The following is a 25,963-nucleotide window of genomic DNA, read 5'->3' as shown; positions in this document are numbered from 1 at the left end:
CAGGAACAAAGATGGCAATAAGTATCTTTTTCAGTTGGAAGCGTCCCTTAAGATGTCATAAAACAAATAACAACATGGCAACAAAAAGGTACTTCTTTCCAGAATACTGATGTGCAGGGATAAAATGCAGAACAGAAACAATTTTAAGCATGGCAGTAATTCTAAATTCTGGATCCAATTCTGAATCTAGAAAAGAACCCTTGTATCATTTACGTCTTACATCTCCATTTATTAACACTGCATCTTTATCACATCACTTTGTGTAGCCTGACTTTACAAAGCCCTGGAGTGCTCTGTATCTTCTCTAAGTTTTGTCTCCTTACAATCCAACTTTCAGATGAAGGAACAATTCACCAATTCCCACTCTTAATGAAATACCAACACAGCTAAGAAAACAATCTTCTAAAATTTCAACACATTCTCATATTGGTTTCAATACTGTTGAAAGTAAATACTTTCACTTCCCATCTGATATCTTCTGGATCTCAGCCACAGCTAAGAATCATTTTGCAGACAAAAAAAAGATAAGCAAGCCAAAAGTTTGAGATACAACTTTTTTAACTAAGGCTGGGGGGATTTTTATTTAAAAGAAAATTAGGAGTCAGTAGTTGAAGGCTGACTCTTCTGATTGCAGAGAGAAGGATATTACAGTACAGATTCTCCCTATAAGAATCACAGTAGAAAAGAGCATGGGAAATGTCACACAAAGTGGATGAAAATTTGCTTTTAATCTTGGGATTAGCTCTATTCCATAACCTGGTCTGAGCACTCAACGATTGCAGTTTTCTGCAACACTTTCACACCAGCTCAGACAGTAATAAAGTGCCACTCACAGCACCAAAAACATTGACATTTTGTTCAAACCACCATAAGCTACAGCAGGAGGATGCAGTTTTGCAATGCAAACTGCACCTATTGATGGCATACCAAAGATATTTCAGCAACATGGTCACAGCATTACCCTGACTGAAAAGAAACAGTATTCATTTCCAAAGAAATAAAGAGAGACATGAATAAATAGGAGTTGGACCTCAGTGATTCTTGTCCCTTTCAACTGAGAATGTTCTATAATTCTAACACCAGTTCATGGAAAATGTGAATCTTGATGATCTGGGAATCTTGTCTTAGCTGAATGATCTAAGAAATCCTTTCCAATTTGCAGGCCCAAAAGGTTATAAGCATGAAGAGAAAGGAAACAAAATTAAAACAAAAGGGGGGGAAATTAGGATTTTGTGCAAATTCTCCAACCAGTTTTCATTAGCAATTTTCCATTAAAGCCAACCATGGCTCTTTAACCAGCTTCTACACTAGTTAAGGATTAGAAACAAGAGCTTTGGCCTGAAGACGAAGTTCTTTCTCAACCCAATTCAGGCTACCAAGTGCTCCAAATTTAAAACCAGTCCTCCCAGAAGCAGCACAAGAGTTGGTGATGCTCCTACTGGGGCCTACAGAATCAGCAACAAAAGCTAGTTTAAGTTGAGCTCAGTAAAACCATCTCTGAACTTCAGTCAATTTTGCAAAAAGTTTCAGCTAAGGAAATTAACATCTCAACAGTCCATTTCAGCAATTCTGGAATATTTGCTTTTAAAGTTAGTTTGTAAGGAGATAAAACTCCTTACAAACTGCTCATTCTCCTTACAGAAGATACAGGAAGTAGTAACTACTCCAGTGAAGGCACCACCTATGCACACTGCTTGGAATATCCATCTAGTCCATCCATAGTCCTAGATTTAAAAGATTTATTAATGCTTACTAGCTCTTCACATACGTTTCAGAGAGGTATGGCACATATATTAAATATTCTGCAGGATGAAGTGAAAAAGATCACTCCATATGTCAGAATGCACATAGAAGATTATTAAATTTTAAAAGTTCTATTTATCCAAGTCCAAAGGAATGGAAAAGAAGCAAAAGTAATGTCGATTCATTTCTACATGGAAAGCTCAGAGAAAGGCTATATATGTGCTTTCAGTTTGCAAAGGGTATTTCATATTCTTGTAAAGATGTTCAGCAAGGAAGATATTTAGACTATGTCTGATGTGCAGCTGGCTGGCAGGACAAGGACAAGGACAGCCATCAGGTAGTGCCAGACATTGCTCACTTATTCCCCTTCCAGCCTCAGGATAGGAGAGCAGCTAGAAAAAGGCATTCACAATGTCAGTAAGCTGCTGTATGGTGTCCCAGGACTGTTTTTGTATCATCTGACCTGAGCAAGGCCTGAAGATGCAGTAAACATACCCTGGAAATCTAAAAAAAACTTCAGTAAGCTCATAAAATTAGGTAAACCAGCTGTGACCACACAGTGAAAAGGTTTTCATTCCTTTTAAATACATTATTCTTATTATAAAACCCAAGGGTAAAAAATCTAAATATAAATTTGAAAACATCCAAAACAACTCAAAATACAGTAGTCCTTCCATTTTCTGACAACTATAATTTTAAGTTGTTTCCTTCTGTCTCAAGTACCAATTTACCCAGCCAAGATTGTATAACTCACTTTCAAAGAAAACACTAATCAGATGGCAGTGCGCTAATAAAATTTCTTAGAAGTAAGTTCAGATATGACTAGTTGAGTACATGCACCTCTGAAAATTTCTAAATATGAAAACACAGGCTGTAAATTTATTGTTTTGATGTGAACAATGTAAAAATGAGGTTTTAGGAAGGCTCTGTACAACGCAATGGTGTCTCTTAGGAGAAGCAGGGCATAGACAGAATAACCAGATGAGGCTGGTTAACAGAAGAAAAAAGAAAGCTGTGCAGGAGGCATCATAAGCAAGGTGCAATATAGGCCTAGGCCAATGTAGGCCACAGCAGGCTGCATTTTTAATTTTTTCATGCATCAGAATACAGGGGTACCTTGATACATGACCTCTGACAAATGCTCAGGTAGATAACACCAAATACCTAAACAGTAGTACTGAAAAACACAGATCACCTCTGTGCTGGAGTTCTGGCTGAAGGAACAAGAACATTTTTTGAAAGAGAATTTTCTGTAAACCAAACAGGCTTTATTTGTAAAGAAGGGCTATCCTTTTACAATCCCTGTTTTAGCAGGAATGTCTGTGTGCAGCACATTGGATGCTTAATTTGCTTCTGAAATGCTTATGTCTTGACTTTTGTGAAGTAGGTCAGTTCCTTCACAATGTGCAACCCATCATGCCCTAGCTCTTGAAAACACCAGTATTCCCTTTCAGCAAAATTCCATTAGGTATATGGGGAAGACATTTTAAAACTTCCTTCTATTTTGCTAAAATCTTGTAACACTTATAAAACCTAGCAGACAAGAAATACACAAATAGTAACTAATCCCATGTTAGAGACCCTCTTATGCTAGTTCCAAGAAGCTGGAGGAAAAAAAAAAAACAAACATAAATGAACAAATAAATAGCTTTTTAAAAAGCAGTCCTTTCTTAGGAGCCTGTGCATTATGCAGCAAAAAAATTAACATGATTCACCCATCATGAAAAGGGCTGAAAAGGTTTATCAGTGATGCACAGTAGCACAGGACACTGTCTGAGCTAGCAATGCATGACCTAGTGACACTAGCAGAAGTTTACCAAGAAGGGAAAAAAATAAATCTGATTTTTGTGGGGTGAAGGGGAAAAAAGGGGAGAAGCTGAACATTAAGAACCATCTTTTCTTGAAATAGCCTAGGAACTCTCCATCTAGTCTCTGTTTCAAGAACAGCCTTTTGGTCAGTTTCATTGTATGGTATGAGCTTTGCTTCACACCATCATATTTGTGGTAGGACGTTTCCTTTCACTCCCTCACTACAGCTCCATACTTGAAAAGCTGACTGTAGAAATCATGCTCCAAACAGAGGAATCACACCTGAGCACATGCTGCCTTTTCCCAAGCTGAACCACCACTCTCTGACTGTGCCTTGCTGATGTACAGAGCAAGTGGAGTCTGGGCTATGGGCAGCCCAGCCAGCGAGGACTGACACGACCCGTACATACACCAAGCTGCTTACACAGGCCCAAGTTTGCATCCTAAGAGATACAGAATCTGCCACAGAAAGGTCTCAACCATTTTTACTTATGGCTCCCATTAACTGCTGTAAAAAAAGGTCTTGATGGTAAACAGATGTAGGAATCTACAAGTTTGAATCCACTGCCACAATTTTTTTAAAGTAAACTTCTGAAAGTGAACCACTGAAAAATGTGGAAGCTCACCCTAACCAATAAGTCATCAAAAACAGAAGGTAAGCTCTATATGTTACAGTTACCTTCTTCCCCTTCCTCAAAAGAGAAAAGCATTAAAATTCTAAGTGTTCTTCATTATCATGGGCCTGGAGAAACTAACAATAAAATAAACAAAAAAGCATTCAGAAACAAACAAAACCAAAGCATTCTGGTGACTCCACAATATTCAGAGAGGCAATTTTGCATGTGTTGATTTTTGCAGAAGTCCACTACCTTCTTAGAAATTTGAGGGGAAGGAAAAGAGGTAAATTCTCCAGAATAAGTCTCTTGATAAATTCCTCCTCATCAAAACTCTTTCCAAATTTCCCTTCTCCTCCAGATACCAATTTACAGACAGTTGTAAAATATTACAGAAACTGAGATTTTTCTGGCCAAGTACCAGTGATGTAGAGGTATTTTGTTATAAAACCAATCCTACTAGAAAATAATTTCTTCACCTGTTCTTTGAAAAACTACTTGTGTATTGGGTATGGAACTTGAATTAGAGAATTCAAAAGCATGATTTTGAAGGCAGATTTGATGAGTATTTCCTTATGAAGTACATAAGACAGGCAGACGTCAAACAATTCCACTAGTATTAAAATTTCCAATTAAATTACTCTAAGATTTGACATCCCTCCCTCTTTTTTTTTCTTCTTCTCATACTGCCAGAAACAGTGGAACAGTGAAAACCAAGCATCTCTTAAAAGCTTAAAATACCCCACAGCTGATTTAAAGGTTTTAAAAGTTCTTGATTTATTCAAGTAGCTTTACCTACTTCAAAAAATAAAATGGTTCCTGAGCTTCCATCAGTATGAGCACGAAAACAATTTCCACACAAAATACAGTAAGTAAGACATAGCATGACATGACTTTTACACTTCCTAAAAGTACAGTGACAAAGTAAATGCTTGTTAGAGACACAAATTTGCACTTTGAGACCTGTCACTGACACATACACCCAAGTAGGATGGAAGGGCTCTCACTTGAAGAACAGTGAGAAATAAATTTGAAGTGTCAAAAAAGTTTCCTTTCAGTGCATTAGTCTTTGTCATCATTTACTTAATTAAAAAAAAAAAAGCACATTTGGCAACACTACCAATTTGAGAACCCTTATGACTTGCAGGAACACTAAGGAATAAACATCCAGCATTCTCTCTTCACAACACAGATAACCAGACTATTGTTCTTTCATTCTAAAATGGCAAAAATATCATCAGAGTTCTCTACTGTGAAGGGTTTTTCCACCCCAATGTCTCATCCATAAATGTCTATATGCCATACAACTTCAAATGATCTAACAACAGAAACATAATAGCTAATCTAATACAAAATAAAATTTCAGAAACAAAGAATCACCCCATTACATTTAATACTCAGTCATCATCTTTAACCAAGAGACCATCAGTGAGCATGACTCCAAGGTAACAGACCTGCCACAAAGCACGCTTTAGAAAGTTGTTTTATCCCAGTCTGTCCAGTTGTTTTGAATGCATAGACATGTATTATCCATCAGCCTCCCCAGTGAAAACTTACTTCTCAGATTCTATCCATAAAAAAGGCCAAGAGCAGAGCAAAGCATAAAAAGGAAACCCATAACTGTTCACAAATTTGAAGACAGCTTGCCCATTTGAAACTGTGGCATTGCACTGACAATGGCCCCAGATGAAAACCAACAAAATGTAAAAATAAATAATGCATGAGGTGTTTTCTGTGTTCTAACAACAAGTTACAACTCTACACTTGACACATGTCACAGCTTAAAGGAGAAGAGAGAACACACATGCACCTTGACGCAACAAATGAAACCACCAACCAATAAAGATCTTCTGGGATTTTTTGCAAATATCTACTAAGATGCAGGAACTTATCTGCATTGTATGCACATTTTAACACACACACAGGCACCTACTCTTTCCATCAAAGCCTTTCTTCCCATCCATTAAAAAAAAAGCACACTGAGAACAAGGCACAAAACCCACACATCTCTGACCAAAAAGTTTACTGCAGTCTGTGCTGTTATAGACGGAGAAATCCGTACCATCAGAGAGAGCTGCATCCTGTTACACTGCACACCACTGATGCTGGAAGAATTAATCATTCACAGATCAACAATTGGTTCTTTCATCTCACTGGCTTTCTCAGATCAGACCATTATGTATTTTTTCCACCTACTGATCCTGTTACACTCCATTTTTCAGCTGCATGTAGCAAAGACATCTGAAAAACATTTCTGTTTCTAGAATGTACCTCACTGAAAGAAACCGGTGAGAGTACCTATATGCTTCCATGGGATTCACAACTTTACCAGTGTCAAGAAGTGACCGAACATCGAATTCCGCACTAAAATCACAATATTGTAAGCTGTGAAAAAAATGTGGATGGAAAACTGAAGGGCACCAAAGTCCTTCTTTCTGGCTTTCTACCAAAAGCCTCATGGGTTTGTTTCAGTGAACAAACCCATGAGATAGCTGACCCTTTAGCAAGTAAAGTTTGAGGACTAAATACTTCAGCTAATCAAAAACTAAATTACATGTATACATTAACTCAGCCCACATCTTTAAAATAAAGCTCTATTCTGGCCAGCGCCAATGGCACCACATTCAGTCACGACTAAACCGACAGGAACATGGCTTTTTTAGTATCTCTGCAGAGAAAGAGAGGGCAAGGCAGTATTCATGATGAGCACTGCGCCTCATCATGACAGTAAGGGAAGAAAAAGTCACTGGAAGAGAAGGTTGTCATGGGAAACATTTCTCCCCCTTTTATCTCTGGCAGGGTTTGTCCTTTAAACGCTCACCCCTGCAGAGGCCTGGCAGGTGACATCCCGGCAGGTGACGTGAGCTCGGCACAGCCAGCCCTGCCAAGGGCAAGGGACGCTCCCCTGGGCCACAGCCGAGCCCCGGTGTCCGAGCCCGCCGGGACCGCCCGTAATGTCACCTCACGGTACTCTGAAGGGCGAAGGGTCTCGGCAGCGCACACCCGGGGCTGCAGAACTGCACCCTGCCAGAGGATGCGGCGCGGTGCGAGGATGTTCCCAGCCCCCGGTGGAAGGGTCCCGCACAGCTCTCCCCGGGGACAGGAGCAGCTCTGCAGGCGGAATGTACCGCGGCATCCCCGTGAGCTCCGCGGGCGCGGGGACCAGCCCCGTCCGCGGCGGCCCGGAGGGACACGCTGCCGGGTCAGCGGGACCGGCCGGCCCGGCCCCACCCGCGGGGGAGCGGCCGGGGCAGAGCCGAGCCCGCCGCAGGGAGCGGAGGGGAGGGGAAGGGCTGCGGGGGCTCCCCGGGGCGCCCGCCCGCGCTCACCGTCGATGTTCTCCCGGTCGCTGATGTGCTGCAGGTTGCAGCCCGTGTCCTCCCGGCTCAGCTCGGCCTCGGGGCGGTAGGACTCCAGCCGAGAGTGGGCATTCCGGCGCAGCTTGGGGCTGGAGGAGACGCAGCAGGACGTGGTGTTCCCCATCTTCTCTGCCCGGCCCCGGCCCAGCCCGGCTCGGGAGGAGGCGAGGGGCGGCCGGTCAGCGGGGGTGGCGGGAAGCCATGGGCGGCAGCGGCGACAAGAGGGAGCGGCGGCGGGGGAGGAGGCAGCGGCTGCGGCGCCCTGCGGCTGCACTCGCCGGCGGTTCCCCCCGGCGGCTCATCCGCGGAGGCGGCCCCGCAGCGCGGCCCGCCGGCGTGGGCTGCGGCAGCTAAGCCGCCCTCCTCCGCGGGCGGGCAGCGCGGGGCCCGCCGGGGCACAGCCCCATCCTCCCCCGCCCCCGCGCAGCCGCCGGGCCCGCTCCGCGCACGCACCCACGCGGCAGCGTCGCAGCCTCCGCGGCAGCGACACCGCAGCAGCAGCGGCGGCGGCAGCAGCAGCCGCCCCGGGCGGCCCCCGCGAACCGGTTCCGGTTCAAGCGGGCGGTGACGCCTCCCGCCGGGCGGGCTGCGGGAGCGACGGCGGAGCCCGGCTCGGCCGAGGAGCCACCTCGGCTGCCGCCGCCGGAGCCCCCCTGAGCCGCGGCCGCGGGGCTCCCGGCGCGCTGGCCCCTGCGTCCCCGGCCCTCCTCACTCGAGCGTCCCGCACACGGCACGGTCCCTCTCCCCACAGCCCGGGGGCCCAGCGCGCTGGGGCCGGAGGCAGCGGGCGCGGCAGGCACTGCCCGGCGGTGCCGGTCGCTCCCCTCCCCGCGGCGCCCGGCCGGGCCGAAGCCGCTCCTGTGGCCCGAGGGTTCCTCGGGAACCCCCCGAGCTCATGTCTACAGTGGGGACCCCGCGGCCGCCCAGATCCAGGCCGGAGCCCGAGCCCGACTGGCTGCGAGCCTGCCCCGCCGTGGGGATCCGCATCCAACCGGAGAGAGTCACTGGTGTCCCAAAGATTTGTAGGGACTCTTTGAGAGCTTGTTACACTCTCCTGTGGACTGACCGTTCCAAAGATAACAGGCCACAGAGAAATGAGAGGGTGTTAAGTGCCCCCTTTGTAACACCTTCCCTGTGTTTAGGACTTTCGCAGTCAAAAATCCACTTTTGCCCCATTCAAAGTAATGTAAAAGACGGGGATGGTGCGTGGCTTTCATTAGTCTTTTTTGTTGTGGTTTTTTTTTTTTTTTTTCTTTAAATCTTTGTAATCTGCACAAATCTCTTGACTGCTGGAGGTCTGAGTCATGGTAGTTGAATGGGTACACTGATAATTTGACAAGAAAAAACTTTTCTGTGTTTATAAAAGATGCTTTGACTTACAGCCCTGTGTCCAGGGAGCCATTACTTAATCTATCAGGCATCTCATGATATCTGATGTTTTCACAAGATCTGCTCGAGTCAGATGATTGCATGAAAGACTTGTAATTTTTTATCCTACAATTTTTTTCAGATCACACATTGCAAAGAAAAACAAATTTTTAATTTTCAATTGCCTTTTGAATGTTTATTGATGCAACTGTACTCTAGTGGGGTACAAAGGATCAAGAAGAAAGAAAAAGAATGTGAGGCTTTTTCAAAATCAAACTGTTTTGGGGATGTCTTCTGTAACTAGTTTTGGGACACTCTGCAACATGGATGGGCAGTAGATTTGGAGTTACATCAGTAGATTTGGAGTTGCAAATGGTGTTTGAGTAAGTCAAGATAAATTAAGGATAGGTTTAGCATCTTTTTTGTATTAGTGTATTCAGTAGTTTGCATCCAGACAAAAGGAAAGTCTTTGCTGAGCTCCGGTTTAGAAATGCTGTCTGGGAGGATGTCATGCTATCTAGTGCCTCCCATCACCATGTCATCACTTGCTGAGGGCACCTCAGCCCCTCCACTGGAGCTCATCTGCTCTCTGGCTGAGCCTGAGCCTGCTCAGACCAGGCCTGACCTTAACCTGGCAGCAGGGTAGGTTAAATCTGAAACAGGCATAAGCAACAATCAGAAAATCTCAACACAATTTTAAAAGGATCCAATCATCTCAGTATATATACACAACAGAACAGTAAGATGTTACTGAAACACCTGGCTTACCACATCTCACAGGAGGACCTCAAGCTAGTGAGGTCTCTGTGGAACACTTGCCAGAGCTGTCCTGTTAAATTCCACCTTCCTGTAGGAATCAGGGACGTGCTCATTTGTGGCCTTTTCAATCTGTGTGACTACTCCTAGGCCACCAGTGCCATTGTCTTTTAAGTACTTTTTGGATAATGCTAACTGAGCAACTGTTGCCTTGCACTATCAATCCCACCAGATTTTTTCATAAACATTTCATAACCCCTAATTATTTAGAAACTTGTAACAATTATAAATCTATTGTAGTAAAATCTTAGACAAAACTTGCAGTTTATTCTTATTCTGAAATTTTCACAAGCTTTGAAACAAAACAGGCTACATAATGATGAAGATGGGTTAATTATGAAGCTTGCTTCTCTAAATGTGTAAGTAGAGCTTAAAAAGACGTTTTCTTTGTTAGAAAGGATTGATTTAAACTTTGTGTTTTTAAACTAATATTATTTAAAACTAATATCATAAAACTAAACATTGTAATTGCTTTCACATGTTTAAAATTTGTGATCACTGGCTGGGACCATGAAATCACTAGATTTAATCACTAGATGTGACTATGTGATCACTAGATGGATGCCCTTTAAGGTCCCTTCCAACCCAAACCATTCTAGATTCTATCCATAGTTCTATTATTCTGTATAGCTACCTATTTCCTTACTCACAGTCTTTCATTCTAAATTTTTACCTTTATTCCTCCTCTTTTCACTCTAGGAGCTTGCTGAAGTACATTATAATGACAAAGGTGCCATAATACATATTTCAAATCAAAGAAAAGGGATGCTGCTCAAGGGTAATGGTCTCCTGCTGGTATGTAAGAGCTGAGAAGAGGTGAAATATATACCATGAAAACATATTTGGGGTTTGATTATGATTATTTTATTTCAGCTATCTGAAGTCCATGATGCAACTGTAACTGCATTATTTGATAAATATTCATACAGTAAAGCAGGAACAGCACACTGTACCTTACTGACATGCTTAGAAATCTATATATGTCCTTCTTTGATTAGAGATTATTCTGTTCTTGAGATTTATGATTTCTGTATTTTAATAATTTTGCCCTCTGGAGCAACTGCATCAGCTGAGGAACACCATAAAGCTCCATAAACTAAGACCAAGGCTGTCATGATTGGTCAGTGCTGACATAGCTTTGTTTAAAATGTGCCTATTCCCACACAAAAAATATTTTAAATCTGTAGCATCTCCACTGCACAAAAGAGACTCCACTATAGAAAAGACAATGGATTTTAATAGGATAAAATTAATGATGTGACCCATTAAATTTTGTGCTTGAAGTCTTCCTGGAACGTTGTCAAAAATGTGTTTCAAACCAGCAGATATAGGTCAGTGTTTTGCTTATATAAGCTTTTTATCTATTTTGAGCAGATAAAAATTGTATGTGTTATTTAATCCAAAAGTATTTCCTGCTCACAAACCAAATGATTTGTGAAGCACAGTTAAAAAACAACAAACAAACCCAAAACCTTAAGATAGGTGAGTGGTGATAAGCAGATCTTTCGGTTCTGCTCATGTTTCAAATACAGCCTGAGAAATTTGTGTCACACAATACCTTCCCCACACCGCCATCTGATGTTTAGTTGGAGTGGTACTCGCAGGTTGGGTGTGCAGCCACTCTAAAATGCCATTGTGTCAGTTTTCTAACAGAGCTAATAATTGTCTGGAATTTAAGCAAAAGCTTAAAATTAACATTCTTATGTACAAAGTGTTCAACCTGGTCAACTGAATCATAACCTAGACTTTGTTGATTGTAATAGCTAAAATTTTTTTACGATAGTAATAAATTCCAAATCAGTTAAAACCAGTCATGAACACACCTGAGGAATGTTATTATCCCTCTGACAATTCTTATTGTTAATATTTGCATTTATTGTTACAAGCCTGAATTCAGTAGTATTAGCAGACTTCCTTCCTGAAGGCAAGTTCAGAATGCATGACACTTGATTCTGACCCAGGCTGTCTGGCAAAGCCTTTTACTGTGCTGCTCCTCAAGGGAATGCATTCATGGATCATGCCTTAGATTCTCTCCCACAAGTATTTGCATAGACTACTCCTATGGCAGATTTCCCCTTTGCTGAAGGTGTTGATTCTTCCAGGGCTGAGACAGCATCCTCTTTCTTGGAGGTAGAAATCCAGGGCCTGCCAGAAGACACCCTTTCAGCCCTGACACAAGTTATCTGCCAGCCCCAACTGCTGAGCTGTCATCAGAAGAGGTGGAGGGTTCTGTACATGGCAGATAGCTGTAGCTACTATTGACAGGAAAGACACCCAGACCTAACAAGAAGTATGTAAGATATGGGACCTGGTTTAAAAATACACAAATGGTATCAGTGGAGTTATTCCTCTGGTGAATCGCACACTTGTTTCTCAGGAATCAAGTGCCTTACCAGGAATCAAGTGCCTTACTGAAATCAGTGAGAAATGGGGAAAGAGTAAATAAAGACTTCTTTTGAAGATCAAGGCAGAAACTGGGGCTATTTGATTAATGTATTCAACTTTAGTGCATAAATTGGGATATTAGTCTCATGCTAGCCCATGAAGGGATACTGCTCTAGGTAACAATGCAAAGCCCTAAGTCACACTCCTACTCTGAAGTGTGTGGCAACCAGAGGACTCTGCCTATTGCAGAGTCCTGTTCCTCCTGTACTTACTGTACAGGAGGAAACAATTGCTTCAAGGAGGAAGGTGATACACCAGAGAGCGAGTGTTGGAGTACTGCCCAAAACATACATAGCCCAGATAAGTGCATATTATCTTATATTACAATCTTTTTCATTGGTGCCATGTTTCTCGCCAGCTTGAAATCACTGCAGAAAGACGCAGTTTCCCCACAAGTAGGGGAAGACTGTTCATTGTTTTAGGGGAAACACTTGAAGAGCAACCGTGCTAGAATATTTTACATATATATATATATATATATATATATATATACATACACACACAGACATATATATATATAACTGTTCTTTTTATTTTATTATTTCTCCAGGGATTGAACGAGATAAGACCTGTACTCAGAAGCAGCCAGAAACCCACGCATTACACTTATGGGGGAAGATCACCCACACTGCACAGACGTGCAGTGAGCTTTGGGAGGGAGGAGTCAGTTCAGCACAGTGTACCATGGATGCCCTTGCATTGTGGGGGAAGGCACAGGCAATTGGATTTAACCAGCTGGGTGGAATTTGATTTGATTAGCTTTGGCACAGTTTCACATACTCTCAATTCATCAGTGAATGGAGTAACTATATTGGAAAGCTACTGGGGAAAAACAACATTGCCCCTGATGCTACTGTCACAGGCAGATAGAGCACAATCCCATACAGGCTCACTCTGTGTTTTCCTCTCTTCATTGTCTCCCTAGTTAGTTTTTTTGTGCCAGTGTGTGTCTTCCTGTATCAGGATTGGCTGCCCTTTCTTGGTCTGAGATCTTGGCATGTAAAGAGCAGTAATTACTCCATGACTTGACTACGAGCAAGGGTGGGAGTGCCCCCTCTTGAACAATAAAACCCCTTGTAGAGAAAAGCCTAACTAAACAAAACAAAATGTGTAAAACCAGGCAGTGCTGCCACAAAGCACTTTGCTAGCTAGAGTCTATCTGGAGTATGAATAAGAGCCTACTGTGTTTTAGTCTGTCCTGCCTGTGAAAGATCCCATTCTATAAAGGGGTACGTGTTACTCTTTTCTTATTTCATACAAGTCTAGGCAAATACAACTTCTTCAATTTCAATGAAGCTGTGCCTAATCTCCACCAAGAATGAGAACCGAACCAGGCCCAGCAATTTGGGACAGCATGTTCATACAAAGCCATCTTCTCTCAGATTCATCTTGAGAAAATAACATCCCCTACTTTTACCAACTGTCAATATCTCGTAATTTTGAGTATCAGTTGTGGAAGCTCACAGTTAAAAACGTTTTTGTGTAGTATGAGCTTACAAGTCCTGTAATATGAACTAATAAAGGGTAATATGCAAATGATTGAAGTGTTTTGAAACATGGCTCACCAGAAGATCATGTGTCTATCATGTGTCAGGCTGAGCTCTCTGTATGAAGACTATGAGGGAAATTAATTGCTTTATCTTACAGCTCCCCAGAAGATCATCCTTTTAAAGTAGAATAAAAAAGTGTTTTGTTTGAAGGATAGATCTGAAGAAAAGTTATAGGTTTCAGAGACAGGGAATCAAGCTAAATATGGTGAGCTGTACAGATGAGTCCCAAGTATTATTCCTGTGAAACACATTCTCAAGCTAAGTTCCCCTAAGTATTAACATCTGTCTTGAGTGAAAATAGACTTTCATCAGTTAATTTTCAAATCAAGAGGTGAAATTAAAAAGTGAGAAAATTCTCAGTATGAAAATTAAATAGAAGCATCCAAGTTTTCAATAGAAAAGTGTCCAGGCATGAGCCTTTTTGATTTTTAGCGGGGTACTAAAATTGTGAATATCTGTAGGAACTCAATTGGAACTATAGAGAGGCCAAAAACCCCCATGTATATGTCTAGAAAATACAGAAAATGGAAATATGGATCTTAAAGGCAAAGAACCAAAAATTCATTAATGTACTTAACGAATGATCAACAGATACGTAATTTTGAGTGTGTACTTCTTACAGATTTTGTTCCACTTCCTCAGGTCCTATGTGGGATTAGGCAGGACATTTTCCTTTGAAAAACAGTGTAAGACTGAAAACTATACAGAAAAAAGGCCCAAAGCTTTTCTTGTGAATTCTGTCCACCATCAGTGGTCGTTGATATCAATGTTCTTTGAGTAGAAAGGCTACAAAATCAATAAAAGTAATAAAAACATTATTTCTTTGTATTCCAGAGTTCTTTCCCTCTCAATGAAAAAGTATCCAGGACATAAGCAAGCCTACAGAAACTAAATTGAGGCTTCCATGTCAACATTTAAAAATTTCCCCTCAAATACAGCAAAATCTGGCATGATCCTTAGATTAAGTTTCTGTTGGGGAAAGTGGGGGAAGAAGAAAGCTTTCTCCTTTAGTCAGGTGAAACTCATGGGTTTTTGTTATCACATTTTAAACTACAAAACCACAGAGACAGGACTAATGATTGTTTTATTTTTGAGAATAACCACCCAGATATTTGCCCACAGTCAAGGAACCCAAATTCATTTTTCCACTCTATTGCAGACTCTGCAAGAATTTTGAAAACCACTTAACCCCCATATCTCAGTGAATGGGAATCATAGAACCTCACTATATGAAAGGGGTTTTCTAAGACTAAAATCTTTAAAACAGCAAGTTGTTCATGTGTTACAGGAAAGGGGACCAAGTAAATAAAATTGAAAGATTACTCTGCAATCACAGATGTGCTGTCTTCCCATGGTGCTTCTGACATGCACGCCAACACTGCAGGATGCAGGCTGTGCCTAGACCATCATTAAATTATTAAATGCTTGTCTGTTGTAATACATTTTTCCACTTGTGTAGCTTATTAACTTTGCTGTCACCATCACTCAACAAGCAGATACATCAGCTGATAGAAAAAATGCCAACATGAGGATAGCAAGTTCATAGGTTAAAAAAAGTCTTTCCTCTATAAATAGAGTTGGTATAAATCACAAGAGTCTGCAAAATGGGCCTGGGAAAATTAGCTGCTGACCTAAAAACACTTCCTGTTGGCTGTCTGGGAATCTATTTCACACAGTTAAAAGTGACAAGAATTAAAGTAGCTAAAGAAGCAGGACTTTATGGTGAAATAAAGAATAAAGTGTCCTAGCAAACATGAAAATAAAACAAAGTGCAACTAATAAAAATACAATTATACTATTGTGCAAATATTCTAAATAATCAAAAGGCAAAATGAGCTATACTGTTTTAACTCTTAATGAGGAAACAATTATTATATGTTTTCAGTGTCCTGCAGTCCTTGTGGCAGCTCTGGAATTTCAGCAGCTGACTAGCCAGCAGGCCCCATGACCTGCAGATGCATCTGGCAATGTGTGGTTAAACAGGGAACTCAGCACAGCCATTTCTGTAGGAAACTGCTGACTAACATAGGGAAGAATCTAGTCAATTTGAATTATACTTCAAATTAAAGAGAATATAATTAATGAAGACATTTTTATCTCAAGTAAGGAACTAGCTTGCTGTTTTTCATTCAAAGTTAATGCTGCCCTTCACTGCTGGAACTCTTCAGCTAATACTTCACCCAAGTGTCCTCTGCTGTCACTCAAAAAATGCCCCTTAGGGAGTGCTTCAGGAGATAAAATGAGTGCATTGAAACAGGTATTTTCTTAGGTCCAGCTCAGTGCATCACCAGGGTTATTGCAGCATACTTTTGTTGTGCTCATGCATGTGACACTTCCGTAACACCGATTAATTCAGTGATGAGTGCCTCTTGACTTTAAAGCTACTTAACTAGAAATGATTTAGAGACACCAGATTTTTACATTCCAGGAACTTTGAACTGTCACATAATTTGACAATTAAGGTCTAAAGAATACATAAAAGCATATAACAACATATGACTATAAATTGTAGTCCTCTAGATAAGCTTAGCTCCAAACAGAAAAGAAAGGCTTCCTCAAATTCATTTTGAAAACCAGAAAAATACCTTGTGTAACACAGGACAGAATATCTGTCTATAAGCATAAGCCCATTTTCTTCAAATTTTGTAGTAAAACTCCTTAAATTGCAGAATGACCTTTCCAATAAATGGCAAAAGCACATAAAAAATACTTTGTTTCTGTAATCTCTCAGTTAAAATAATTTCAAATACTGGGTGAGTTACATGAATTATAAAATTTGGTACAAGATTGCAAAGCAAATTTCCTTCTTTGGAGTGCTTAGGCAATTCAGGTCAGATATTTGCAGCTGCCCCTTAAAGTCTGAAGACCAGTGAAATGCAATCTTTGGACTCTAATTATGTATTTAAGCTTACAAAGTCTTTAACCTAAACCTTAATTGTCTTTGTCCAAAATAAAGTTGCCAAAGATACATCTCACTGTTTAATATGGTGGATTATCCGTAAGCATAATACAGTATTTTGTCTGAGTCTCTTAATTGGTTTCATGATTTTCCCAGTTGTTCAGACTTAGTTATTTTAAGAATTCACAGCTGGTATGGGATTGCCTACATAGCTAAAATATGTGTCTTGGTAATGGCTAATATTTCTAATCAAATATGTGTTGGCAAAGTGTTTAGGTTCAGGATAAATCATGCTGCTGGCCCCAGTGTAGCAAACAAAAGGAGAAAAAATTATACATTATGTCATGCAAAATAAATTTTCTATTATTCATCTAGAGCATTAGGGCTCACAGACTCTTTGAGTTAGATCTATACCCTTAATCATGCATAATCCCATTGATAAGAGTTTTAAAAAGTTCCAAAAACAAAACAAAAACCTAAACCAGCTTTGCAGAACAAAATTTCCCAGAACATTGACTGGGAGAAGCAGAAAGACAACCACTGAGTTAACTGTCTCACTGCAAGTGCTCACTCTTCAAGATATCCTCCTTTCAGATGTGCTTAAACTTAATGTACAGTTTTGCCGGTGCCATCAAAGCAGTAAATGTGTCAGGGGCCCCTGTAGAATAGTGAGTGCGTCACTAAAAACTGCAGAGTAGAGTCTGTCCCAAGAAGAGTCAAATCACTCTGGACCAATGGCTGCAACACTTGAACAGATGTATGAGATTAATTTCAGAAGGGATTTTTGCAACTCTGAGCTTTGGAGGTAAAGGTCTCCTTTCCAGTGAAAGTAAACAAGATCCAACAGCCTAATTTTCACTTACACCACTGAAAATCTGAGTTTACTACAGATGCATCCAATATGCAGAATGTCGTCCAGATCCTACTAATGGTACACAAAGTATTTCAAAACGGCCAACACTGAAAGACACAAAACTGTCCCCCTCTCCTTTCCATGGGACCAGTACATAACCAGAGGAAAGAAAATCCTTGTCTGCAATTCCTTCTCTATGCACAGGAGTTGGGAACTTTTGCTGCCCCTGATGACAGTTTCCCAATTTTTATATTCATCTCCTCAAAAACACAAGATATACTGACACTCACTCTGAATCATGTGTTGTTCACTGTTATAAAACCAGCTGTCCTGATCTCCCACATGCAGGACCATGTCTGTTCCCCCCTGCCCACATTATTATTTGTATGGCCATACAGGAAGCTCAATCAGGCAAAGTTTTCAGCTAGTCTCTAACCCAGCTTACCATGTAATTGTGCTAACATTATTAGTGGCTCAGGAGAAGCAGTGGAAATACGTGACTGGGGAAAGATAGGAATGTTTTTCTGGGTCACGGTCTCACTCAAGGGGCTTAAGTGACTGAGACAGCAGCCTAAATTTGGGAATCATCTCTGAGAGCAAATGTATTCTCATGAATACTCCCTATCACTACTCCTATATTGCCAGTTGCTTTTGCAGGACATTTCAATGTTTTTTCTAAGATGCTGAAATAAAAGGAGAGGATTTTTAATCATGTGAATTTGACTAGTGCCAGACAACTGTAGCTTCAGCAGTTTATTTGAAATCTTCCACTGTGCTGCTCTCTTTGTTTTGGTTACATCATTTGCTTCCACTTCAAGAACCTAGAACATCAGACAGCATTGCTGAGCACAGACCAAGAACCAGAAATATGTAATCCAGATGCTAAAACCAGCACTGGCTTTTTATTAGTCTGTTACATTTATCTATTATGCTGGAAATAATAATTTTGAATTACCTCATTTCACGAGCACAGTTGTTGGATCTCTGCTGGTGCAATACTTGAAATATATTTTTTAGAAACAGATGCAAGGTTTTCTGCTGTGCCAAAGGAAAATTAGAATTGTAATGTTCTGTCAAAGGAGGAGTTATATATTTTTGACAAATTAACAATATTCATGGAAATGAGACACTATATAGCCAAGTGAAACTTAATCTCTTTTCATGCCGCTTCTCAAAAAGAAAATATTAACAGCTATTGCACAAACACTCACCCACTCCAACTTACTATTAGTTAGAAGACATGTGAAAACTGCCAGCTACCTTATTTTACTTCCAAAGTTGTAATGTTGTGCTAAACTTACCTTCTAGCAAGCTACTTGAACATAAGAGGAGCTAATAAAGAAGATTTAGAAAGATTTTATCTGGCTGTTACCTTCACAAAACCAACAAAAGTATGTTATGCCAGGATGTAACAAATTATAATAAATTTACCCTTTGAGGAAGGGCCTACAAATGCAAGGCTCTCTCAGTTCTTCCTAACTTCCTTTGTGATTATAGAGCATTATTTGTATGTCAAGCACTGGCATGAGAGTCCTAGAAAACTAATTTTCATGCATTTGGAGAACAAGCATAGCCTGGAAAAATTAAATCTTAGCTTCCTTGCAACTGTCTCCAAGTTCACTGAATTCTACCTGAAATAAGAGAAAAATTATTCATTCATTTCTTGAAGTCTACGTTAAGAATGGGCAGTTTTAGTTCTGAGCATTTTTGAGATAAAGGTACTTGTGTATTGTCTCACATATCTCATTAATACTTTTATTTACAGAAATATTTCTTTTAGCTTTTACCATACACATCTGGGACTTCAGCTAGAAATATTTTTATAGGCAGAGGCCAAAGTTTTTCAGATTATGTCCACGATTTCTAGACCCAGATATGTTCCTATTGGACTAATGTGTTGCCTGTGATCTCTATGTACACTGATTTTTCATATTTCCTGAAAAGTTTACAGCATTGTATATTCACAGCTGTGTATACCAACTATTCTTGCTTTTTCTTGCCCCTGAAATCTGGGAAAACCTGCTTTCTTTTCCCTGTCAAGGCATTCCAGGAACACTTTTCATTTTCAAAGGAGGGACACAGGCCCTTTTTAGTACCTCTATTTTATGCATTTGAGCATCATTTACATCTTTGAAGCTTCTCTCACCTGCAATACATACAGTGATGAGTAGTGGCTGTCTTGGTTATTGTACCCTCTAAACTCAAGAAAAAAAATTGTCCATTTGCAAGTGTAATTTTGGAATGTCTAAAAATGTAACTCAATAGAGAAACAATTCCTACCTCCACTGTCAAGCTTCGGCTGCAGAACTTGGAATCTGCATAAGGCACAGGTTTGCCAACAGCCCTGGGACATAAATCCCAACTCAGGCATATCCCAGTCCTTTCCTGCATGCATGGGAGTCTACCATTTCCAGTCTTCATCCTGTTTTTAGGGCAGATCTCTGGGGAATACACACTTAAAGTGAACTTTGCCTCATTTCTGTAATTAGCTAAAGTCTGTCGTGGTTTCAGCCCAACCAGCAGCTCAGCTCCCTGCAGCCTCATTCTCCTCATGTTGGGATACAGGACAAATTGGAAGAGTAAAAGTGAAAAACCTCATGGGTTGAGATAAATGCTGTTTAACAGGTAAAGCCAAAGCTGTGCATGCAAGCAAAGCAGCCAAGGAACTCATTCATCACTTCCCATGCTGAGGAAGCTGTTCAGCCATCCCCAGGACAGCAGGGCTCCATGACACGTGATGGTGACTTGGAAAGACAAACACCATTGCCCTGAACCTCTTCCTTCTTCCCCCAGCTTTATATGCAGAGAATGGCACCCTGTGGAGTCATGGTATCAGCATGTGGAAACACCTTCAGTCAGCTGGGGTCAGCTTCTTGTGCCACCCCAGCCTCCTCACAAAAAGCAGAAAAGGCCTCAATGCTGTATCAGCACTGCTCAGCAATAGCTGAAACATCTCTGTGTTATCAGCACCGCTCTCAGCACAAGGCTAAGGCACAGCTACATACCAGCTACTGCAAAGAAAATTAACTCTACCCCAGCCAAAGCCAGCACAAAGTAAAAGAAAGCAAGATTAAGTCACTCCTACAAAGTAAAAATGCATTTTTTACAAATAACAAGTAGAATGCAAACCCTCAGACCACAGTGGTACAAGACCTTATCTGACTGTAGAAAAAGTGGATTAAAACACTAAGCCTGAATTAACACAAAACCCAGTTCTCTAATGAAGCTTGAAACAGAAATGTTGCACAACTGGGATTCCATTTTTTCAGATTGTATCACTACACAAGATCTGGAATGAATGCTGTTTTCAGCTCAAACATCTGCACAATAAAGCTGTGCTATCTTCACTAACCACCCAACTCAGCAGAGCTCCAATGTGATTTACAGAATTTCCTTTGCAAGACTATCATCCCCAAGCACTGGACAGGAAGCTTAGGCAACAGACTGAAGTATCAAGATTTTACTACTGGTGTAGTAGTTACACCTTCTTACTTATTCCTTGTTGGCTATAGTAGAAATAAGAATTAGGTCACAGGTTCAAAGATTTGAGATTCTGAAGCAAACATCACAATGAGAGATGCATTATGCCATTAACAAAGCATTAGCAAACCACATTTACTCTAAGCTCCAAGCATTTAATGTATGTTGCACAGAGAAGTGCACGTGAGATATTCTGTTCTGCTCATTCTCTTATTTTGAAATGCATTTTAATTGCTTAGTCCTGTTCCTTCATCACATATCCATGGGGAGTATAGGAAATACCATACAGGAGCACCTTCTCTTCTTGTGTTATGGGCATCATGGATATAAATTAAATTGCATTTGTGGTATGAGAACAGCTTCCAACGAAAGGGTAGCCTGCTCACCTCATTTCATACTTTCCAGAGTTCATTTTATGAAAAGCCATAAACAGATGGCATTTTCATCACACCCACTGGTCTTTTTAGATCAGAAGAGACCAGTGGAACATATCACAGGGAACTTTAATGTTGTTCTAATCCTTCTGGGGTTTCACACTCCTGGGCTGTCAAGAAAGAAGCCTTCACTGATGTTTTATGTTTGATTTGAGTTTAGGGGTTTTTTTTTTAACTATAAGAAAAGATATGAAACATTACTCCAGTGCAAACCAACTCTTTTTAACCAGCCATAGCAGGAGGCAAGTGCCTTCATCACTAATCAATTTCCTTTATATAATAAAGGGAAAGACACTGCTAAAGAAAGTGTTGAGGTACTGATGGATTGCCAGAAGAGACTAACTCAGTATCTGTGGGATTTTCTCAGAAAGGAATATACATCTCCATCTCTTTTTTGGCAAATAAGGATCTCAGTTTTGCAACTCTATGCCACCGTTATTGTCACCATTGATCTGAGTATCCTGAAGTCTATAGTTACTGCACATATGTGTTGGAACCCTATCACATATGCAATTTAACTATATGGACCAAAAAACACACACATTTTTAGGGATAACTATTTTAACAGTCCTATTTCAACAAGCTGGTTGAATTAAAATTAAAAGCCTTTGCTCTCCTACTGCCTAATTCAAATCAATTTACATAAAGAGAATGGTGAGGTGCACAGAAACTGCAAGAGCTTAAGGCAACCACTGTTTTCCAGATGGGATTGAATGGGTCACTATAGAGAACTAGGGAAGCAAGATCCATAAAAGCTCTGAAAATCAGGATTTTTTGGTGAGGTACTGGTAAGACTGAAAGCATAAATACAGGACAAAAAAAAGATTTCTGTCTGCACAGAGAACTAATCACACATGTCCTAAAGCTGTCAGCATCAGTGGCACATTTGGTACTGCAAATGAAGACAAAAATATCTTCAAACATTTTCAGATATGCACTGATTATTAATTTATGCTGTTCATCTGAATAACATAACTTTTGAAGTTGACATCAGGAACCGACATAAACTAAATAACTATCTAGGTTAGACTAGAAATTTGGGTCGGGGAACTTTATTGCAATATGCAATTTGTACAATGTTCAAATTTAAACTTCCCTAACAAAGAAAAAGGAAAAACAAATCTTGTGAAGAATTTCGGGTTTTTAATCTGAGACTGTTTCACAGGTAACAGTGAATTCTCATTTACATAACAATGCTGAAAATTAACTATTGACAAAAATCCAACAAATTTTAACAAAATAGCTCCGCAACACTTTATAATATCCTCCTGGGATTGTGTATTTTCAATTTCAAATGAATAGCTGACTCATTCCCAAGTGTTGCAGAGTTACATATTAGTTTAAGCCCTTCTTGTATTCTTATGCAGTTGTTCAACTGTGTAAATATCCATAAAATATTTCTACAATACATTCAAAAGGTTAGGAACTATTCAGAAATAATTTTTTACTTAATGCTAAATAAGTTAAAATATACTAGCTGATAAGGAAGAATAAAGAGAAACAAAATAATCCTTATCCAGTATTTAATGGTCATGGATGTCTCTGTACTTCAAGCTTAATTATATCCAAATTCACCAAAATAGAAATATTAAGGAGAACATGATATTTGACTAAGCATACTGCAACAAGGCCAGATTTTTCCAAAGTAAAGGTTTTGCTGTTTAAAATGGGATGTGAATGAACTTGGGTATCTTGGTCTTAAGAGATCCTGACATGGCTACAGTTTTGCTCCTGTGAACAGCTACAATTTTTTCAGTACTCAGAGAGCTGCTGCCTACGCTCAACCTAACCTGAATGCCTAACACAACCTGATACCATTTGAGTTTTGAGTTAGCTTCAAAGTTGCAAAACCTACTTCATACTTTCAGAGCAAGCTTGACATATGAAGCAAACAAAATTATTACTACCCTTTAAAATTACATAATCCATGCCTGGGATGTTCATGGCACATCTTCTATGGCACAGAATCAGGATCACTGTCCCAGATATGTAGGACGTATCCAATTCCTCCTTTGCCAAAGAACTTTCAATCTCACCTCTCTTGGGAAGTCTTCAGCTACCATGCTGGTCAGGGGCTGCTGTCTGTACACCATTATTCTGATTATACCATCTCCCCTTCCTTACCACAGTTGCTTCTCTGAGGAATTTTTCTTCAAGATAAAAGTTAGTCTGTCTTGGGAAGGATCAAGAATTTGTAACATTGGGGTTGGGTGTATCTTGCTTAACTGCAATCAAAAAAAAAAACCAGCCGTCTATTCCTAGCTCCTCTCTGAACGGTTTGTTTGTTTAGTGGAAGGAAAGGGACTTCAGCAAGAGCCAATAACTCCACCCTCAGAGTTATGGACTGCACTACAGAAACGCTGCCTGCCATGCCATTGAAATACAGAACTAGTCTATGGAGAAATACCTAGAGTATAGATTATCACTGTTAGGTAAGACAAGCGTCACTTCAAGCAATTAAGAGTTAACTTATCCAGGAATCATGAGAAAGGAGATTGACTTTCTATACCTACTCCTATGAACTTCCCTGAATTTTAATGTAAGCAGTCATGTTCTGCGTAGAGAGCTTGTACACACTGAGAGATCCAATTACCAGATTTGGGACCAGTTATCTAAAGTTTAGACATGCAACAATTTACTGAACCATTTAGTATCTGGACCTTAAGATAGGGATATTTCCCATAGCAGGTTCACAAATGCCATTGCAGTTCTCCTGGGTACCATCAATGTGGGATGCTCTTCAAGGTTTTCACCCTCTAGCACTTGTGGCACTTTACTTGTGCCTCATCTGCTGTGATGAGGCACAAGTAAATCTGCAGGCCAAGCTCTGGCTGTGCACCAGCTCTGCCCTTCAGGCAGGTCTGCTTCTCTCATCACTGGACATACCCAGCTTCATGAACATTGAAGGAGAACCAGCTGTAGCACTCCAGACTCATTTTGTACCACTGCTACTGAGTACTGAGCTAAGACAGTAGGCACAACTATTTTTTCCAGCCCCCTTGCTGCAGTATATTCCTTCATTTTGCCTGTTTTCTGCTGGGTTGGTTTGTTGGGGTTTTTTTGTAGCTTATATGCTACAAGGTCTAGCTATGCTTTCTGCTACAATTATTGACTGACTTGAGCAAACAAAACCCGCTGATCTGGCCTAAAGCTCATTCCTGATAGCATATCAGCTACATTCCCTGTATTCTTTAATATCTTTCATCCTACTTTATGTTGCTAAAGGAACAAAGCAGATGAATTCATTAGGAATAAAATCTTTAACCACATTTAACACCTATTTAGCCACTGTTCTTATGATTCTATTATTTTGAAAGGTTTATTTCCTTATCAAGTCTGTATTTTAAAACAAAGCTGCTGTCCTGACACCACTTTTCTACATTATTGCAAAGTTAATGTTGCATTTTAATAGGATTTTTTTATATCAGGAATTCTATTTAGTGTGTTTCATTTTGCTGGGCATCTGTCCAAGATCCCAGATAACTAATCTCTAAAATGTGACCTACATATTCAACCATTGTCCCACTCATAAGTGACACTAATTGACTCATATTTTCTGTTTGATCTATACAAAATTTCTCTCAGGCAATTGCATAAATCCTTGTACTTACTAATTTTTTTATTTATGAAGATTTTTCCAAGAGTAATTCAGACAGACAAGATTACCCCATATCCTAACCAAAATTTAAGTTTATGTTATCATTGTTAATCATGCTTTCCTTTGTCCTAAATAAAATCTTTCTGCAGTGCATAATTAAGCCATGAATGCACTAGGAGCACTAGGTTTATTTGCTTACAATTTCAGCAGAGGCAGGCATCAGAATCAGATTTGTTACATAATCTGCTGTAAACTGATTCTTTCAGATTCTTTAGACTAGCTGGACAGCTATATTTTGTATTTTCAAAACCTTTGCAGGGGGCAGAGGAGTATGTGAGGAAATGCTTTGGCCAGATTTAAGGTTTGTTATGAAATTTCAGAGTAGAGCTTTGGTAATTTTATTATGGGAGTGGCCTTATCTTGCTTGAAGGAAGCTTTTCCTTCCTTCAAATTTGATCATATGCCTTTGTTTTTCCTTGGTACACTTGAAAAAGCTCTTGGACATTTCTATAGCTGTTTCTTTAGAGTTAAGTATGCATTAAAAATAATAACAAGTTCCCTTGCTACAGTTCTCTTGCCACAAGTTCTCTTGCTAGAGAAAAATTCAAACTTGAACTTTGTTACCCAGAGGCAGCCAGGCTCTGCTAGAAGAGTCATCGCTCTGAGAAAAAAAAAAAACAAACTTTGAAAAACAAACTAAAAGGAGCCAATAAAAAGTGATACTTCTATAAATACTGATACCTTGATCAAGTTCTCTTTTGTGCTTTGGGCAAATGAGTAGTAGAAAGCAGAGGTTCTGTTGTCAGTCATTTACAAAGCAGATCTGGTAGAAATGTATCTCTAGAGATGCCTCTTGACCCGAAGCCTGCAGTTGTGCATATTTGCTTCTGGGCATACTTGCACAAGTTGTGTCTGTTATCCACTCACACCTTTACAATGCACAATGAGACCTCTGCTGTTCATACAAGTGTGCAGCTGGGTTATGAGAGCAAATC

At 40.3% G+C, this 25,963-nt stretch overlaps 1 protein-coding gene across 1 annotated transcript in view; it reads right to left on the bottom strand.

Annotated features, from left to right (window-relative positions):
- The window catches only part of CCNY (cyclin Y), a 119,413-nt gene extending 111,462 nt beyond the window's left edge, over positions 1-7,951 (bottom strand). The window contains exon 1 of the mRNA XM_084215332.1: positions 7,496-7,951. Coding sequence (XP_084071458.1) covers positions 7,496-7,649 — 154 coding nt within the window. The 5' untranslated portion in view covers positions 7,650-7,951. The remainder of the gene's footprint in view (positions 1-7,495) is intronic.
- Between the last annotated feature and the right edge of the window lie 18,012 nt (positions 7,952-25,963).

The sequence above is a fragment of the Fringilla coelebs genome, assembly GCF_963513975.1.
Source record: "Fringilla coelebs genome assembly, chromosome: 1".
In the NCBI taxonomy this organism is placed as follows: domain Eukaryota; kingdom Metazoa; phylum Chordata; class Aves; order Passeriformes; family Fringillidae; genus Fringilla; species Fringilla coelebs.
The sequence above is the reverse complement of the archived record's forward strand: the minus strand, read 5'-3'. Positions and strand labels throughout refer to the sequence as shown.